Here is a 20,164-nt window from a genome sequence, read left to right as displayed (position 1 = left end):
GCCGACCAAAGTTTTGCATACAGCTGTAGAAATATATATAGGAAAATTCTTTAAAAACCTTCTTCTCAAGATTAGCAAAGCCATAATTGATCATATTTTTGTGGAAGCATCCTCGGATAGTGTAGATTCAATTTTGTTCAAATCATGGCCCCCGGGGGTAGGGCGGGGCACAATGGCCGACCAAAGTTTTAAATAGAATATATAGGAACATTCTTTAAAAACCTTCTTCCCAAGATTAGCAAAACCATAATTGATCATTTTAAATGGAAGCATCCTCAGGTAGTGTAGATTCAAGTTTGTTCAAATCATGACCCCCGGGGGTAGGGCGGGGCCACAATGGCCGACTAAAGTTTTACATAGAAATATATAGGAAAATTCTTTAAAAATCTTCTTCTCAAGATTAGCAAAGCCATGATTGATCATATATTTATGGAAGCATCCTCAGGTAGTGTAGATTCAAGTTTGTTCAAATCATGACCCCCGGGGGTAGGGCGGGGCCAAAATGGCCGACCAAAGTTTTACATAGAAATAAATAGGAAAATTCTTTAAAAATCTTCTTCTCAAGAATGGCAAAGCCATAATTGATCATATTTTATATGGAAGCATCCTCAGGTAGTGTAGATTCAAGTTTGTTCAAATCATGACCCCGGGGGGTAGGGTTGGGCCACAATGGCTGACCAAAGTTTTACACAGAAATATATAGGAAAATTCTTTAAAAATCATCTTCTCGAGAATAGAAAAGCCATGATTGGTCATGGGACTACTTTTGGATTAAACTTTTCAATAATAAACTAATTCCTACTTTTTCTTAGCCACAGTGCTCAGGTGAGCGATGTGGCCCATGGGCCTCTTGTGTACTGAAGCACTGTTAATTGCTGGTACTAAAAACTTTGATGGTTTTTTTTTCAGGATGTAAGGATGAAGATACATCACATATAGATAAGAAACACATGACAAGACTTACTGAGAAAAATCCAGAGGATTACATGAGTGCAGTAGAATGTCTACGACTGAGGAATGGTTTGGTAGAAATCTTGGAGGAACTGAAATTAAGGAGGGCAAGAATTGAATTTAGTTTCAATTTTCTCCATTTCATATTAACTTGCTGTGAATGTCTTTCTTGGTTTTGGAAAGTTTACTTGAGAAAACTTTTTGTCCTATAAATATTTCATGACCAGTGCCTACATACTGTGGTTTCATCAATTTTCGTGGATTTTGTAAAACAGACGTTTTCGAGGATACATAATTTTGTGAACAAAAGCATCGTCTATACCAATGAATAACATATTTATTGTGTTCAATTCAAAGAACATTTAATTTTGTGGATCTGCTTAACAACGAATTCCTCAAAAATTGGTGCTCAACGAATTTTGACGAAACCACAGTATGTGGGTTAACAGTTGAACCCTGATGTCTACACCCCTGACTATAGGCTTTTTAGATCTTTACAAGAAAGGCTGATACAAGTTATAAAACATCTTGTGTATTAAAGTCATTTTGTGTTGCTTTGCCCGTTTGATGTCATACCGTATAAGTAAAAATTTTAGCGAGGATTTAATTTTGGCATTATTAGCGAGGCTGTTGAGATCGCTAAAATTGAATATCGCTAAAAATGAATTGCGTGTTATTTGTACTAGCTTCTTAAGTGAGCATTTTAAAATCGCTAAAATTACTTCTCGCTAAAACCCCCGGGGGTAGGGCGGGGCCAAAATTGCCGACCAAAGTTTTACATAGAAATATATAGGAAAATTCTTTAAAAATCTTCTTCTCAAGAATGACAAAGCCATATTTCATCATATTTATATGGAAGCATCCCCAGGTAGTGTAGATTCAAGTTTGTTCAAATCATGACCCCCGGGGGTAGGGCGGGGCCAAAATGGCTGACCAAAATTTTACATAGAAATATATAGGAAAATTCTTTAAAAATCTTCTTCTCAAGAATGACAAAGCCATATTTCATCATATTTATATGGAAGCATCCCCAGGTAGTGTAGATTCAAGTTTGTTCAAATCATGACCCCCGGGGGTAGGGCGGGGCCAAAATGGCCGACCAAAATTTTACATAGAAATATATAGGAAAATTCTTTAAAAATCTTCTTCTCAAGAATGACAAAGCCATATTTCATCATATTTATATGGAAGCATTCCCAGATAGTGTAGATTCAAGTTGTTTAAATCATGACCCCCGGGGGTAGGGCGGGGCCAAAATGGCCGACCAAAGTTTTACATAGAAATATATAGGAAAATCTTTAAAAGTCTTCCTCTCAAGAATGACAAAGCCATAATTCATAATATTTATATGGAAGCATCCTCAGGTAGTGTAGATTCAAGTTTGTTCAAATCATGACCCCCGGGGGTAGGGCAGGGCCAAAATGGCCGACCAAAATTTTACATAGAAATATATAGGAAAATTCTTTAAAAATCTTCTTCTCAAGAATGACAAAGCCATATTTCATCATATTTATATGGAAGCATCTCCAGGTAGTGTAGATTCAAGTTTGTTCAAATCATGACCCCCAGGGGTAGGGCGGGGCCAAAATGGCTGACCAATGTTTTACATAGAAATATGTAGGAAAATTCGTCAAAAATCATCTTCTCAAGAATAGCAAATCCATGATTGGTCATGGGACTGCTTTTGGATTTAAACTTTTCAATAATAAACCAATTTCTACTTTTCCTAGCCACAGTGCTCAGGTGAGCGATGTGGCCCATGGGCTTCTTGTTAAGGAGAAATCGCTAAATTTGCGTCTCGCTAAAATTTCCACTTATACGGTATATAAAGATAGGTTTCCTGTATAATTATTTCAGACTTTGACATCCTTGGTGCACATACATATATTTAGAAAAAAATAGAATAGAGAAAAGGATTTATTTAGCTCTGTCTGTGATCTCATCGATATTGTTTTATTTTATTACTTTCAACAGATGAATGACAAAGACAATGAAGAGAGAATAAAAAGGGCTGATCAAGAGAAATATCAACTAATTAGAAAATGTGTAAGTGTAACAGTTTTCATCTGAGAATATTTTTGACACTATCATTTGAATTTCAAATAAAGAGTTGCTTCCCTTAGGCCATCTTTAAAAAATTGTTTGTTTAGAATTGCCGCCTGAAGGGTTTCAGACACAGGAGGCAGGGGAATTGTTTTTTATTTTTATTGAAGATAAATTCTAAATTTTTGATAAAACTCTCAGTAAACAGTCATTTTCTGACTTTTAAAAAAAGTATCTACCATCAACAAAAAGAACCTAATTCTACATAGATCTGACACTATATTTCAGTGTTTTGTATGGTGCATGTGATACATGTAATGGGTAAAAAAAAATGATTAAATAAAAAAAAAATCTTCCTACTTTTGGTCAATAAATTTTTTTCAGGAGGGGGCATTTCAATGAGGCGGGAGGCAATTCCAAACAAACTATAATTTTATTTTGGCCTTACCTTGTAAATGACATGCTTTTGATGCAATGGTTTAGGAGTCAGAATCTCAGAAGTTGACAGAGGCAACCAAGCAGTATAGGAAACAGTTACAGGAGGCGGACAGGAAGTGTGAGGAGAAGCTGTCCAGGGCCGAGGAACAGCTGGTCTGATATAAAGTGTCACCCTTAGTAAAACATCTCACAGAGAATGTCACAATAATAAACTATAGATTTAAAAAAAAAAAAAACTAATGATTATTATAATTTACATCTTGTATTAGTGGCAGATTGTTGTCCACATATACAGATTATGATCTAGAATGTTTTAATTTGTCCACCTTCTATTCACTGAGAGTAATTACTTATAAGTAGGGATGTCAATACCCATTAACCTCTCGGAAATGTCGTATTTTTACTAAAATCGGTACTCAGTTACTCGGATGTATATTTTGGAATATTTCTAATCTTATTTATTAATGCATTAAACAATCTGTTTAAAAACGTAAAATGCTCATTGCACTTGTACATACAGTAATTAGGGTTTACTACGACTCTAAATGACCGTTATCGCCTGTGGCAGTGTTTATACATTACAGTAATTATCGTGACCAAGCACCTGGGGTACCTGGCTTTTCTCACCTTCGGCTGCCTTCTTCCTTATTTTTTGTTTGGCTTTAATTATTTGTTTTCACTGAACATCGTTTTAAGATCCATTATGTTTAAAAAAAAATAGACAATTTTGTCAATTCTCAGAGAAGCCGTAAATTCTCGGAGAAGAGCAATGTATTACACCAAGACATATATATGGTTTTATATGTCTCTGATTACACGTGCGATTGTTGATATGTTTGTGTTTGATTACATGCCAATACAACTGGTTGAAGGCAAAGGCTTTAAAAAAACTGATGTCCATCGTTGCATCAAACTACATGTACAAAATACCGTCCCGTAATACTATATAAATCTCGGATCGAACAAGTGAACTAAAATCGTGTATCCGCTCTGTTAGGAGAAGTTGATCAAGTTCAAGTTGATACTGTACGTAGCTCTGACGACTGATACCTGGTCGTCAAACGCGACAAAGAGTTACATTACAATTACGGAGCAAATTATTTTTTTTTAAACAAAAACAATGTGAACAACTTATGATTTTATTTCTTGTGTTTATCTGATAAATGAATTGAATTTAAAAATTGGTACCGGTATGTTAAATTTTAATACGAAGTACTCATCATTATTATTACAACAGAAATACATTTACGGATAAGCGTCCATCAGTGCATCTGGTTTTATTTCTACAAGAGTTTACAATGTTTTACAGTCTTCAATTTACTTGTTCATATTTATTTACACTTTTACCGAGTACCCGGGTACTCGATCGGAAAAACGTCCGAGTAACCGAGTATTGAAAATTGACCGATTTGACATCCCTACTTATAAGTAATGTGGATCTTTATCTCCAGTAGAGAGACTCGTGTATGGATAGAAATATCTCTTGGATGAAAGTTTATTTTAACGCATAAAAACATTATGAGCTTTATTAACTTTATATATCTGTAATAGAAACAACACAAGGTGTTCAAAGATTGCACAGATAAAGAAATTAGCCTGCTGAAAGATGAAATTCGGAAATTAGAGGTGAGAGTATCTGCCGGCTCATTCTTAGCCAAACTAAAATGAAGACCATTTTAAAAACAAGCTCTCTGATTGATAATATTTAATTTAAATTATTTAATAATAGGTAAAATATTTCTTTATATTCAATATCATTCTACACATTTAGAAGTATTCTTGGCTGATTTATTATTCATTTTACATGATGTAACTTTAAGGTTATGATGTTGATGTCTGAAGGCTGGGAAGCTGGACAGAGCAATGTAGGGAAGTGTTTTTCAGGTTGTGAAATACAAACTGGAGAAGGATGTCACAGAACAGGAGAGAAAACTACACCTTCATCTCCAGTCTACAGAGCAGCATTTGAATCAGCTGACAGAAACAGAGGGGAGGTTCAAGTTACTGTACGCTCAATGTAAACAGCTGAGTGAGGCGCAGACACAGCTAGAGGATAGTGGTGAGTTAACAGTAACAGAATATCTCTAATGATGTAAACAGCTGAGTGAGGCGCAGACACAGCTAGAGGATAGTGGTGAGTTAACAGTAACAGAATATCTCTAATGATGTAAACAGCTGAGTGAGGCACAGGCACAGCTGGAGGATAGTGGTGAGTTAACAGTAACAGAATATCTCTAATGATGTAAACAGCTGAGTGAGGCGCAGACACAGCTAGAGGATAGTGGTGAGTTAACAGTAACAGAATATCTCTAATGATGTAAACAGCTGAGTGAGGCACAGGCACAGCTAGAGGATAGTGGTGAGTTAACAGTAACAGAATATCTCTAATGATGTAAACAGCTGAGTGAGGCACAGGCACAGCTGGAGGATAGTGGTGAGTTAACAGTAACAGAATATCTGTAATGATGTAAACAGCTGAGTGAGGCGCAGGCACAGCTAGAGGATAGTGGTGAGTTAACAGTAACAGAATATCTCTAATGATGTAAACAGCTGAGTGAGGCACAGGCACAGCTGGAGGATAGTGGTGAGTTAACAGTAACAGAATATCTGTAATGATGAGTAAACAGAACATCGCTATTGTTACTAAGAATAGTGACAGAATATCTCTATTGTTACTAACAAATAGTGACAGAATATCTTTAATGATGAATAAACAGTAACAGAATATCTCTACTGTTACTAAGAATAGTGACAGAATATCTCTACCTTTACTAAGAATAGTAGCAGAATATCTCTATTGTTACTAACAAATAGTGACAGAATATCTTTAATGATGAGTGAACAGTAACAGAATATCTCTACTGTTACTAAGAATAGTAACAGAATATCTCTATTGTTACTAAGAATAGTGACAGAATATCTCTATTGTTACTAACAAATAGTGACAGAATATCTCTACTGATACTAAATATAGTAACAGAATATCTCTATTATTACTAACAAATAGTGACAGAATATCTCTACTGTTACTAAGAATAGTGACAGAATATCTCTATTGTTAATAAGAATAGTGACAGAATATCTCTATTGTTACTAACAAATAGTGACAGAATACCGTAATTTACGGAATATAGGTCGATACTTTTTTCTCAGAACCGCTGGGGTCGACCAATATTCAGAATTCGACCTATTTAAGGCTCAAGTTTATGAAAAATGCCTCCAAATCAGTAAAATTTACGTCACTTTCAAAGCAAATTTGTGCCACTTTCGTAACTTTTTTGATTATTTTTCGCAAAAAAATTAATGCCACAGAAAACAGTAAAATATTTATTCTATAGCTTTCTTACAAAATAAGTTCCATTAATTATCCGTTGATGACAAAGGAAAACAACATTGCTTCATCTATTAAATAATTCCTCAACATATTATCCATTAACATTATGCGGTATCCATCTTGTGAAGTTAGGAAGTCGCGATCGTGTACTAAAAGTAAAACCGTAACCGTATCAAAATTTAAAATACGGAAATTTTTCACGATCACAACTGTAGTGTTTTTACTATTTATTAGTAGCGATAAACTGACATAGTATATTAAATATTTTTTATTGTCTTATGTTTATTTAAAAGTAAAATGAGTGAAATAATTTGTTGCCATTCAATTACTAAATTTAATTACCGAAAAAAAAACATGAGTCATTACTGTTTTTTTTTTTATTTTAATTATAATAATATAATTTAAGACAGTAATATAATTTTAACTAATATTATAAGGTTTATTAAAAGCTTCGTACACAAGAAGTTCATTGAATTACTGGTAAACAAAGATTGGCTTCTAACAGAATTTTAATTGTCTGACAGATAAAGGGATTTACACTGTGTACACAAAGGTGTAACACCTGTATTGGTTAAAATGCCTGCGGGGCAGGATTAACAAACACACGTGCCGTAATAGGGTATTAGTGTTACACATCATTGAACAAACAAAGCCGTGAAATTCATGTTGACAGTCAAATTGTACTCTCAATTAAATTTATAAATTAAACTTATAGAGTGTTAATATGATTTTAATTCTTCACTGTTGCTTGATATATACATTCAATGGTCATTTGCGTGTTTTAGCAAATCCCTGGAGAAGAAAAATAAAAATGGCGGACATCGAAGTAATTGTCGTCCACCGGTAAATAATGTCTGAATAAAATTTATTAGGAATGTGTCCAAGTTGTTCTGAAATCGGAATTACCATTCTTTGGTCTCGGGTATTTCCCGAATTATGGCTGTAAAATAATAACGTATTCACGTGTTATTTATGCCTCTGATTTAACAACAGTGTGAAACTACGGAGGCATTGAACAGGCAAGTTGGAGAAAAATAAGTAGTAACACAATTCAAAGAAGTTTTAACTAATTTTTTTTTTAAAACTTTATTTAATTGCTGTACTCATTAAAATACCTGTTTATTTTCTTGATACATTCATGTCAAGGAATAACCCCGGTAATTTTAGGGGTTTACCTGTTCTGATACGTTGTATCTGCGTAAGAATCTGTAGAAAACGGGAAACAAAGCCTCGTCCTATATAGTAAGTTTGACCTATCTTAGGATTTTTCAAAAATTTAGGCTGAAAATGAGCCTTTCGACCTATATACCCCATCGACCTATAATCCCGAAATTACGGTATCTCTATTGTTACTAACAAATAGTGACAAAATATCTTTAATGAAGAGTAAACAGTAACAGAATATCTCTACTTGTTACTAAGAATAGTAACAGAATATCTCTACTGTTACTAAGAATAGTAACAGAATATCTCTATTGTTACTAAGAATAGTAACAGAATATCTCTACTGTTACTAAGAAAAGCAGGCACGTAGTATCCGGGGGGGGGGGGGGGGCCAGAGGGGGGGCCTGGCCCGCCCACTTTTTTCCCTAACATTACCTTTACTATAGAAAATGTCTATTGAAAAGATGGTTGCCCCCCACCCCCCACTTTTTACTACAGTATATACAAAGCAAGAAATATAGGAAAAAATTGGAAGTGAAAGGAAGTTCGACTTGAAAAAAGTTGGCCACTACCCCCCCACGAAATAGGATTTTCGAGTTTGGGTAAGTTTGAATTTTCCCTTTTTTTTTGTTTTGTTTTGTTTTGTTTTTTTTTTTTTTGCTTGTCAACTTTTTTTGGTAAAGAAAAAAAAAATTTTCTCAGGTTGGCCCCCCCACTTTCAAAAACGATGCTACGTGCCTGAAAAGTAAGAGAATATCTCTATTATTACCAAGAGTAGTAATAGAACATGTCTTCTGATACTTCAAGTAGAGAATATCTCTAGTGTTACTTAAAGTAGTATCAGAATATCTCTAGTATTACTAAAAGTAGTAATAGAATATCTCTATTGTACTTATAACAGAATATTACTGCTGCTACTTGAGTAGTAACAGTATATCTCTACTGATACTTAGGGTAGTAACGGAATATCTCTACTGTTACTTAAAGAAGGAGAGTAGCAGAATATCTTGACTGTTACTTAAAGAAGGAGAGTAACAGAATATCTCTCTACTGATGGCTTACTGGGTAGCAGGATATTTCTACTGCTAGTTACAATACATGTCTAACTTGTTTATAAAATACCTGTAATATTAGAATTCCTACTCCAAGAGTAGGGGTCTAACTGAGTAACAGGATATCTCTGCTGTTACTCTGGGTAGGCAGCACACTGTGTATATTTCAACTGCTACCTAAAAGTGCATTACATTCACAATAATAATAGGTGACATAGAGTAACAGAATATCTGTTGTAACTACTGCATTATCTCCTATTATTTTAAGTGCAAAAGTCTCTAAGAATGCATAATTTGAAAATCATTCCAGTTTTAAAGAGAGGATATAATTTCTTATTTAATAACATTACTGGCACTTCATCTTAAGTTACTTGTTTCTTATAAAAAGGATATTGGTGCTAAAAGATTATGATTTTTCACAGTATTTAACTACATAGCTTTTGAAGTGGTTCTGTTACTAGAATTACTCAAGACTTTCCACCCAGATTTTCATAAGGTTCTTAACACTTCAGTGAGTGAAAGGACTAAATTCTTTTTTCTAAAGGCTCATGAATGGTGGAAAATTGCACCATAAAATCTTTTAATCCTTTAAGTTCATTCATGAAAGAAAAACAAAATCTCATCAATTTTTATATTGAATTTATTTCAGAAACAAACATAACAGGGCAGGTACTTATAGAAGTTAACCTTTAACAAATGCATAACTAACTCCTTAACCATAGCTAATGTCCAGATAACTACAAAACAAAGGACACTACTGGATTAAGAGATCAGTAATATGCTGATCCTAAAAGTTCAAAAATCCAACATCAGATTCACATGATGTTTTCACATAACAAGTTATAACAATAAATATTTACAAAACTTAACAAAAAATGTAAATAAATTTATAATGTGATTGTCTAGAATGATAACACAGAACTGGGAACTAGAGGATGATCCCTGGGTGGAACATGCCAGATGAATTGGAACTAAATTCAGCTTTCTGTTAAACTGTTACTAACATGTTATAACAAAGAGCAAGCATGAGGGTATAGGAAGTTTTGAATTATTTCACAATGTTCAAGGCAGCATGGGAATAGTGATTTTGGCTAAAGATCAAAAACTTATGAAGGGCAGTGATAACAGAGCTCTGGAAGACGTACAATACTTTAAAAGAACAGTTTTCTTTTGGAGGAAGGCATTTAAATAAATTTCAATGTAAATATAAAAACTTCTTTTGTGTGTAACAATGTAAACCTTGCAGGTCTTTTATAAAGTGAAATATATACAAAATTCTAAAGTTACTCTCAGCTTAATAATCTGGCATAAATACAAGTCATTCCAATTATATTCACACATCACACACTTAAACTATGAATGGAAAATAATATAAACTTTTATAATACATAGTAGGCTCCTCTTATTTATAATTAAAATATTTAATTAAGTAAAGGCTCTATGTTACTTGGCACATTTTGCAATTATAAAAATTAACATATGATAAAAATTTTAAATAAAAATGTGTAAATTTTGATTATTATATATAATTTAATAATCTTTTGTAAAATATAAAATTATAAATAAAGTAACAACAAGGTATTTACATTTTTACATTGGTTAATGTTGTAGGATTTGATTGGTTAGCTCTGATAAAGCCTAGCTTCACTATACATGTAGTTGTTGTATTGGCTTGTTTGATTGGTTAGGACTGATAAAGCCTAGCTTCACTATACATGTAGTTGTTGTAGATGTTGTAATTGTGGGTGATCCTCGTTGCTGATTGGCCAGCCTCACTGTAAGTGTCCGTAGTCTCCGTATTAAATCCCTCCTCATCCTCGCTGTCCTCCCGGGGGTCAGAGGAAGATGTGGACCCTGTGTCACTATTCCCAGAAAACCCAGAAGACTCGGAGTGTTCTCGTGCCCTGCCCATACTAGTTGTCCTTAAACCCAGACACGAACTCAGCATAGGCATGGACAGTAAACTCTGTCGGACACCCTCTCGAACTTTTTCACGAACTTCTTGATCCATATTTTTGCGTATTTTTTCGTTTTCCCTTCTGAGCTTTTCCACTTCTTCTTTAAGGGAACTCATTTCCCCAGCTTTCTGATCAAGTTCACAGTTTTTAGTCTTGACTAATTTGGCACAAAGGGCTTTGGCATCCTTGATTTCTTTTTCCTTTTTGTTACAGTAATCTTTAACAATGTCTTGGAAATGTCTGGTTTCACACCCATTGAAGGTATCCCTACAGTCCTCTATTGTTTTCATGAAGACATTCATTCCCTCCACTAGTTTTTGATGTCCTTTGGGATATGCCAGCTTATGACATGTACCATAAACAACAGCATATCCCCTTTTAAACAGAATTTCACTGATTGGTTGAAGCTGATTACAATTGCTGTTATTTATTTTGTTTTCTTCCTGCTCTTGCCTTGAACGATAATATCTCACTTTCTTATTTAGTTTTTTAACAATAAAAATGTTTCTTGTCTCCAACAAGAGGGCATCTGTCATCACCTGTAGGGGCTGCTCTCGGTGTTGTAAGATCTGTATCAGCTTCTTAATCTTTTGTGAAGAAGCTCCATGAATCTGGAAAAAATAATAATTAGACATCAATTGCAAAACTGACATATAAAAGTTCAAAAATTACAAAAACCACTAGTAGAAAATATTTTTTAAAAATCTTATTAGTAGAAGACTAATTTATGCCAAAGAAGTAAGGATTTCTAATACTTACTGACAAGTCATGTTTCTCGGTTTTGTTGATTTTATTGTGTTGTAGTAAGTGCCTGAGAATGCGATCTGTGATCACCATGTGGCTCTGTAAGTCATGTCTCAAGTTATGTAATGCCTGTTTCTCTGCAGAGTCCATCTTCTGAATATTCCCTCTGCTTCAAAGAAAAATCAGAGGTCTGAGACTTTCTCATGGAATTGTTCAAAGTTAGACTAAACCTATAATGATCCTATGTAACTAAAGATTACTAGTATCAGTCTTGAAACAAAAGACGATAACCTGGTGCCAAACGGTGAGTCATCCATGTGTTTGAATTTAAAAAGACAGTAGCCCACCACCTGTATTGGTCTACTTGTTTTTCCTTGAACTGCAGGATTGAGATCTTGAGAAGTAGACCCCAAAACCCCCTATTTATTTTCTGATTGCATATATTCCCTTTCCCTACTCTGTGATAAAGAGGACCAGTGTCTTATTCATGACAGGTTCTCTTTGATTTCTACCTATTTTTGAATTAAGGATGTTTTTCTATACATTTTTTTTTACCATACAATTTTAAGAAAAAAATCTTTATTTTACAAGTATACTCTTTTTATTACACTCTTAAAAAATTACAGCCCAATAGAGGCAAATCTAGTAAATTCTCCAAAACTTTTGAAGACCATTAATCAAAGATCATTTCCCTTTTTTTCACCTCAAAAGTGAATGAAGTAGATCTGACAATTTGGTTTATAATTCCTGTTAAAATGAAGGGGTTATCAAACAACCTAAAAATAAAAATGCATTAAATTTGAACAAGTCATGCACTAGTCCCACATTCTAAATTTCTCAATTTTAAGTATGTTAATTGATCAGTTAAAACCACTTGTTATTAAAAAAAAATAATTGAGGTATAGGGCCCCACATCTGTTATTGATTTCTTTGCAGTAAATAGAAAAAAAATCGGATAAGAACTGTATGGGAAAATGTTTTTGTTAACTTAAAAAAAGGCCCAAAATGTCTTCAACATTTGGGCCGATTGTATATTCTTTACATACCCTTTTTTATTAGACATAAAAAAATATTTGACTGTCATTGCTTGATAAGGATTTTCATTTTTTTTGATTTGCTTTTATTTGTAATATTTGATATTAATTGCTAAAACATTAAATAAAAGATGATAACATGTTATCAAGTATTTAATTTTTTTTTAAGTTAACGAAAAAAATCATCTGTTTATATGAAAATGCAGTTGCTATTTCTTGATTTTACAATAATGATATTTATGTACTATCTCTGAAGACTGTAAATTAGCATCTACCAAAATGACCTCAGAATCAACTAATTGACCAATCTTGAGAGGGAACACACAGCAAGTGTGATGGGATGACAGGGGATGTTTACTCCTTCATGACACCTGATCCCACCTTTCATATTTTAGAGTTCTGTGTTTGCTCTCAATTTGTTTAGTTTCAGTGTACTTTTAAGCTTGGCTTCTGTTTAATAACTTCATATTTATAAAGATTTAAAATATTTTGTGAAGTATAGATTGTATTCAAATGAATTTTATAAATCTTATCCATTTTATTAGTCTATATTTTATAAATGACAATGTTTGAAAAAAAATCACATCAATTAATTTTTAAGAAGCAAGAAAAATATAACTTACCATTAATTTAGGTTATTCCCAGACCACAGCTGCCTTTGGGTAGTTAGTTTAGTTACAGTACTGATATAAATCCTTCTAACTGTAGCTCCTTCACCTTAGTGGTAAGTCACCCCTCGCTGTACACTTGTATTTTAATCCAATTGACGTCACACACACAAGGAATCGTAGTAAATTAAATGTATATATGTTACTTTTGGTGATTTAATAGAATTGATAGGATTTTTATAGGGTGCAAGATTCTTACCTGATTGCTGGTCTTTCTTAAAAAATTCTCTTAAATCACTATACATTTGTAAAGCCATTAGAAGAGGCATTCTTCATGTTAGGTACATATATACCTGCAATTGGATTTTACTGCTATTAAATTAATGATTTTCAACCTTTTCTGTCATGTGTTTATAATGGACTTAAAATATTTCAATTCTTATTTCCTGTTTTTTTTGTGTTTTTTTTAAATAAAATATTTTAACTGTTCCTGTCTTAATGTTTAATGAGCTTAATATTTCCATTCTAATTTTCTAATTTTGTTGTTGTTGTTTTTTTTTGTTTTTTACATTTTGTGCCATAAAAATTGGGCACTATGCACAAGGATTAAAATGTGATAGAAAAATTAAATTGACCGTTAATTTTAATCTAGGATCGAAGGTTGAGAGAAAAACAGAGTTCAATTTTTTACTTCAATTTCTTACTTATTGTCTTAATTGTATAAAAGATTATAAATATACATGCATGTATACAATTTAACTGACAGAAATTCATCTGTTGCAATTAGACTGAAATATTTTTGAAATTTTACTTTTAATTACCAAAATCATAAGAAATGGATTAGCAGTGTGCATTTTTTGTCACATTTATTACATCATACATCAGAGTTATTCTTGAAGCACAAGGTCTTTTGGTCTTCCACTGACAAATGTAATATTCCTGGAATTCAGATATTCTTCTTAGTTTGCATGTAAGCATTCAACCGAATGGTGCTGTGTAAAATTTCTTAATTGTGCATTCACCGCAGTATTGAATCAGATTTAAAAAAGAAACAGAAGTTTTTTTTTATTGCTTAACTTTTTAAAGGCTTGGCAAAAGCAATTCGATAATTACATGAAATAATAATTGGTGTTGAAATTCAAGGTTTATTTCAAAATGCAAATCATGCTTTCAGTGTGATTCCAATAAAATCAATTTTTGCATTCAAGATAATATGAGGTTGTTTCCAAATTCCCAGGTAGTTGTTAACTGATATCTACAAAAGAATTTCTCTGGATAACCAACAAATCAAAATCTGAAAGGTCTAATTTGAGTTTCTCAGAGTGGTATCTGGGCTGATTTGAATTGAATATTTGAATTGGAAGCCGGCAGTATTTACCTAGTTCTTACTTATACATGTTCGTGTTGGGGGTCTGGGTTGACCCTCCCCAGAGGAGGGTAAAATACCGACTCTGTTAGTAATTTATTGGCACTTGTTTAAGGATCCCTCTGTGTTCAGTTTTATCCTTATTTTGTGATACATCTTTCATTCAGAAGATTATATTGCCTGTAAATTTTATTTGAGAGGCAATCTTATCAGAGTGGGCATTACCAATGTTTAAATCCTTAACCTTGGGGAAAAAGTGCAAAAAATTGAATAAGAGTTTGATGAAAGATAGAAATTGCTTTTGAAAAGCAGTTACTGTAGCACAAAAATCAACCTACCCCTTCTCTGAGTAGATCTATTATATTATGCTGATCAAACCTTACAGATGCATTGTTCTAGTTTGCTAAACTTGATTGCATGGATATTGAATTGCTATGACAATACAGGTGACTCTCCATGGGTCGAACTCTGACCTCTCAAAGTTCTCAATCTCTTGAAGTGAACTTTGGTCCAGTTTTTTCCTCTATATAACTAATTTACTCCTAAACTCAAGAACTTGAGATCTCTCTCGAACTTAGATCTGGGTCCCATTAAATGTACACACTTTTCATTGATTTTTTACCCTCTATCTCTCGAAGTTTTGATTACACATGTATACATGTTTTCACATTTTTTTATGCCCCCGTAAATGAAGTTTCGGGGTATATAGTTTTTGTTGTGTCCATCTGTCTGTCTAGCTGTCTGTCTCTCTGTCTGTTTGTTCACAAAAACTTTAACCTTGCCCATAACTTTTGATTTAGTGGAGCTATGACTTTCATATTTTATCTATGTATTCCTTGTGACAAGACCTTTCTTTGGGTAGCACCAAATTTGACCTTTTGACCTTGACCTTGGAGTTTGACCCACTTTTACACAAAAATTCCAAACTTTTACTTTGGCCAAATCTTTTGAACAGTAGATACCAGGACATTTTTTCTTCACATATATATTCTTTGTTGAAAGACTTTTCATTGGATACCAACAATCTTGACCTTTTGACTTTGACCTTGGAGAATTCCTTACTTGTGAAAAAATTTTAACCTTGGCCATAACTTTTGAACGGTAAGGGATAGGGCATTCATACTTCACGTATGTAATCCTTGTGAAAAGACCCTTCATTGGATAGCAAGAACTTTGACCTTGACCTTGGAGTTTGACCTACTTTTAAAAAGCAAACCTTGACCATTACTTTTAAAGAGTTAGAGATAGTGCTTTTATACTTTACATATTTAGTCCTTGTGACAAGACCTTTTATTTCATAGCAAGACCTTTGACCCATTGACCTTGACCTACTTTTAAAATTTTGTAACATTGACCATAACTTCTGAGCGGTTAGGGCTAGGGCATCCATACTTTACATATGTATTCTATGTGGCAAGACCTTTCATCGGACACCAATTACCTTGACCTTTTGACCTTGTCCTTGGAGATTTTTGTACTTATAAAAAAAACTTTAACCTTGGCCATAACTTTTTAACGGTAAGGGATAGGGCTTTCATACTTCACATATGTAATCCTTGTAAGAAGACCCTTCATTGGATATCAAGAACTTTGACCCTTTGACCTAGACCATGAAATTTGATGATTACTTTTAAAGGGCTAGGGCTAGTGCTTTCACACTTTACATATTTAATTCTTTTGACAAGACCTTTCATTTGATAGCAAGACCCTTGACCTTGGAGTTGACCTACTTTTAAAAATTTTTAACCTTGTCCATAACTTCTTAACGGTTAGGGCTAGGGCTTCCATACTTTACATATGTATTTTTTGTGGCAAGACCTTTCATTGGATCCCAATGATCTTGACCTTGAAGATTTCCATAAAATTTTTATCCTCAGTCTACTTTCATATTTCACAATTGTATTTCCAGTGAAAATACCCTACTTTTGGTACCAATATATTAAACTTGCATTTAAGAAAAGTTTGATCTTTGCTATGTTGCCATACGGGGGCATCATGTTTCACAAACACATCTTGTTTTTACTGAAATGAACATGAACGTGTATAGTAATAGTTCACAGTCCATGCCTGTGCATAAATATTTGTGATCAACGGAGACATCAAATAACTTAGATCAGGCTTGTTTATCAAGAAATGGCATGATCAAGATAACATTTCATTTACCCGGTAGTAACGATGTCCTTTTAAGTTAATTCTGCATGACGTATAGTTTAATTAGTACCGCTCAGGTATTGTGTACTATAATAATTTTCTTAGGACTAAACATATGTCTACAAAATGAATAAAAAATAAACAAGGCATAAATCAGGAAATCTGCAATTGATTTAATGTTCTTGTGGTTAGAAATTATTTCAGTGGATATTTTTTTTATATTCAGTTCAGGCATTAAAATCAATGATTTGGAACTCACGATAACTGCTTTTGTCTCTGTTTAAACACTTTGTAAGTACTATTGATACCTGTTTATGAGTCATCGCTATGGATTTAAATGCCCTGTTACACTTTAAATAAAGCTTTTATTCCATAGATATGCATATTGTACTTAGAATTCCTTTGGTGTTTTATTTGAATTGCCCAATAAGAGTGTAATAATCTCATGTATAACTTGATAATCTTTTTTAGCTAACAGTATTATGTAAACCAAGGAGGGTTTTATTGGGGTACCCAGATTTATATACTTATAAACAGTGAGTTCAATATGCACGTATTGACAGGTGACATGTAGTTGCTACTAAAAAAGAATTGAATGACCATTACATTTGACACAGTTGTGGTTAGTATCAGTAATATCATATGCAGTTAAGTCAGTTGAAAGTACCAGTAAAGGGAAGATTAAAATGAACATTAATTTGGTTCAGATTTATGTTTCCCCTCTCTAAAAAAGAAGGAAATGAGTCACTCTCTGCAAGCTTTTTCTTGCAACTTTAAAATGGAATTGGTCCTATTTTATCTTTATTGAATATTTTCCCCCAAAATCTATTGATCTATTCCTCAAAAAGTAGTGTATTCTGTTTAAGCTTAATGGCTTTATCCAGTTTTAAGCCATGCTAAATCCCTTCTGTCAATGGGGTCTTTTTTTCCATTCTTTGTCCCCTTAACTCTGGCATTGTAAGTAAAGGTGGTCAGTATTGACTTTGGCACCAATTCAAGATGGTAGACCAATTCTGGGAAGGAATTTTGGCAGGCATATAAGTATGGAGGTCATTTGAAGAAGAAAACCACAAACTTTAATAAATTTATTTGTAACAAATTTAACAAATTGTTAAACATTCTAATAACATTAACAAAACATAACAATTTTCTATCTACGATTCACTACAAAGTTTTATCTAATTTTGATAAATTTTTGTGTCACTGTACATATGGTTGTTATAGATATTGTAGTTATGGACGATTTTTGATCCTTTTTGGGTCGTGGAGGTGGTCATTTTATTTGACACAGGAAGATCACTGTCAGACTCGCAGTCAGACTCCGAGTCGGAAAGAGCATGTTCCTGAGGCTCGGGGCGTTTTACCGAGGAACGCTGCCGTAACTTCCTGTCCAGAATATCCTCCTCTGTTTCGACGTAAGGTACGGGATCAGCGGGAGACAGACGAGGAAGCATTAGAAGCCGGTCCACATTCTCCTGTACCTTAGTTTTGATTTCTATTCCCATTTTCTTCCGCATGGATTCATTCTCTACTTTCAGTTTCGTAAGTTCATCTTGTAAGTCTTTGATATGCTTCTGTTTATCTTCTAGGTCACTGTTTTTGCTTTTCACAAGTTTGGCACACACAAGTTTTGCGTTTTCAATTTCCTGGTGTTTCTTTTCTTTGTATTCGGCGATGATTTCTTGAAAACTCTGTCTCTCACTTGAAGGCTCCAAACTCTGGCGACATTTGGTGATATCTCCAACGAATTTGTTAATGTCCTCCACCAGAGCTTGATGGCTTGTCCCTGCAGTGACTTTTTTAGATTCTCCATATATTGTCAAATATCCACGTGTGTAAAGAATATCTGCCACATCATCTAGCTGCCCAAAGTATGAGGATGTCTGGTTTTCCTGAGCTTGGAGGCGTTTTCGACAGAATCGAACTTTCTTCCGAAGTTTCTGAACAATGTAGTCATTTTTCACATCAAGAAGAAGTGCTTCTGTTAGAGTTTTCAGAGACTCCTTTCGGTTCTTCATGATCTGCAGTATTCTCTTTACTCTCTGACAGTTGGCACCAAGCCTCTGTAAAAATCAAGTGAAAGAATTAATTTCTTGTTCAAAGTTATGATAAAGTTAATGAATTAAGGTATAAAAAAAAAGTAACTTTATATAGATTCTTTTAAAGGAAAAGTGAGATCTACTTACTGAGAGTTCATATTTTTCAGCCTTTGTGATTTTCTGGTTCTGTAAGAAGTGAACCAGCATCTTGTCTGTGATAACGGCACAATTCTGGAGTTCCTCCTTAACATTATGTAGAGCCTGACGTTCTGCTGGGTCCATTGTTGTGTTTCTTGAGAAAGGTCCTGTTTAAGATAATAAAAAAGAAATTGATTTGCTTGTCCTCTCTCAAAACATAACACCTTTCGTCTTCTCCTGTGACATTTAAATGAGTAAAGTAGACGGAGACACACCAATTTTAGAGTTGCGTGACGTAAATCGGGTTAAAGTTGGCAAAAAATCAGTATTTTAGGAGCATGCTTATCACTACTTAAACATGTAAGATAAATTAAAAATTCAGAGAATGATTTGATATTGATACAGTTGTTAAAAAATGACAGTTAAAGACCTCAGGTGAATTTTGATTTGGTTACACAGAAACCCCGTTTTTTGATATGATCTTAATTTCAAACAAAGAATATTTTCAAGATAAAAAAAATATTAATCATTGTGTCTTTCAAAAATTGAAAAATAGTTTGAAATTGGTATTTCATTCTCATGAAATTATCTTTTGATGGATAGTGTCCGCAAGTCAGTTGTCACTATCATTTAATTTTATTATGCAGGACTTGGAACAGAAGACTTTCCAATACTGTCGAAATTAATTGACCATAAGGGTTATGAAAAATGTAACATATTGTATTAGATAGGAGGACTCTATGTACTTACCCACAGAAATCTCAGTTGGTCAAGGCTGTGAATGCCACCCGTCCGATCGTGGTGCCAATAGCTGGGATTTCCCAAACGCATGTGAACATTACATTAGAACTGTGTCAGTATTTCATTTACTTTGTGACGTCAATGACTACCTTGGATTTAAATGACCAAGAATTAAAAGCCTTATGTTGAGTGTCCAACCTAGGGATATTTAAATTCTCTCCGTGTTATTGCCTTTATTTTGGTGATTGGACGCTGTTCAACTCCTTAGTTTGGAGTACTGTCAATAAATTTCCTCTACTTTTTAAATGTGTATTGGGGTATTGACACTAATATTGTACTCCTTTTTGGCAGCTGTCTGTCCTTTAATTATCACATGGACCCCCTCATTCTGTGTATTGAGGGA

General features: G+C 33.7%; 3 protein-coding genes across 4 annotated transcripts in view; 1 reads left to right on the top strand and 2 right to left on the bottom strand.

The window, feature by feature from the left end:
* The window catches only part of LOC134239164 (uncharacterized), a 164,465-nt gene that overhangs the window by 1,233 nt on the left and 143,068 nt on the right, over window positions 1-20,164 (top strand). Inside the window, exons 2-6 of the mRNA XM_062721328.1 lie at window positions 910-1,058; window positions 2,926-2,997; window positions 3,478-3,585; window positions 4,984-5,058; window positions 5,317-5,491. Coding sequence (XP_062577312.1) covers window positions 910-1,058; window positions 2,926-2,997; window positions 3,478-3,585; window positions 4,984-5,058; window positions 5,317-5,491 — 579 coding nt within the window. The remainder of the gene's footprint in view (window positions 1-909; window positions 1,059-2,925; window positions 2,998-3,477; window positions 3,586-4,983; window positions 5,059-5,316; window positions 5,492-20,164) is intronic.
* Window positions 9,605-13,486, bottom strand: LOC134239159 (uncharacterized). 2 transcript variants are annotated; one of them, XM_062721322.1, is made up of 3 exons: window positions 13,342-13,486; window positions 11,700-11,850; window positions 9,605-11,551 (listed from the first exon to the last, which is right to left on the bottom strand). In XM_062721322.1, exons 2-3 carry the CDS (start codon window positions 11,832-11,834, stop codon window positions 10,667-10,669), a joined length of 1,020 nt encoding a protein of 339 aa, XP_062577306.1. In that variant the 5' UTR covers window positions 11,835-11,850; window positions 13,342-13,486; the 3' UTR covers window positions 9,605-10,666. The 2 variants fall into 2 exon arrangements, with proteins under 2 accessions (XP_062577306.1, XP_062577305.1); XM_062721321.1 differs by having other exon boundaries at window positions 11,700-11,853; window positions 13,342-13,485.
* Window positions 17,918-19,974, bottom strand: LOC134239158 (uncharacterized). Its single transcript, XM_062721320.1, has 3 exons — window positions 19,771-19,974; window positions 19,030-19,187; window positions 17,918-18,906 (listed from the first exon to the last, which is right to left on the bottom strand). Exons 2-3 carry the CDS (start codon window positions 19,162-19,164, stop codon window positions 18,022-18,024), a joined length of 1,020 nt encoding a protein of 339 aa, XP_062577304.1. The 5' UTR covers window positions 19,165-19,187; window positions 19,771-19,974; the 3' UTR covers window positions 17,918-18,021.

The sequence above is a fragment of the Saccostrea cucullata genome, unplaced genomic scaffold, assembly GCF_032062105.1.
Source record: "Saccostrea cucullata isolate Sc308-1 unplaced genomic scaffold, CSIRO_AGI_Scuc_v1 ctg457, whole genome shotgun sequence".
NCBI classification, from domain to species: domain Eukaryota; kingdom Metazoa; phylum Mollusca; class Bivalvia; order Ostreida; family Ostreidae; genus Saccostrea; species Saccostrea cuccullata.
The sequence above is the reverse complement of the archived record's forward strand: the minus strand, read 5'-3'. Positions and strand labels throughout refer to the sequence as shown.

Coding starts and splice junctions, on each gene's coding strand:
- LOC134239158 (XM_062721320.1), bottom strand. CDS start 19,164: ATGGACCCAGCAGAACGTCAGGCTCTACATAATGTTAAGGAGGAACTC. Junction 18,907..19,029: donor CTGAAAAATATGAACTCTCA/GTAAGTAGATCT, acceptor TGATTTTTACAG/AGGCTTGGTGCCAACTGTCA.
- LOC134239159 (XM_062721322.1), bottom strand. CDS start 11,834: ATGGACTCTGCAGAGAAACAGGCATTACATAACTTGAGACATGACTTA. Junction 11,552..11,699: donor CCGAGAAACATGACTTGTCA/GTAAGTATTAGA, acceptor TATTTTTTCCAG/ATTCATGGAGCTTCTTCACA.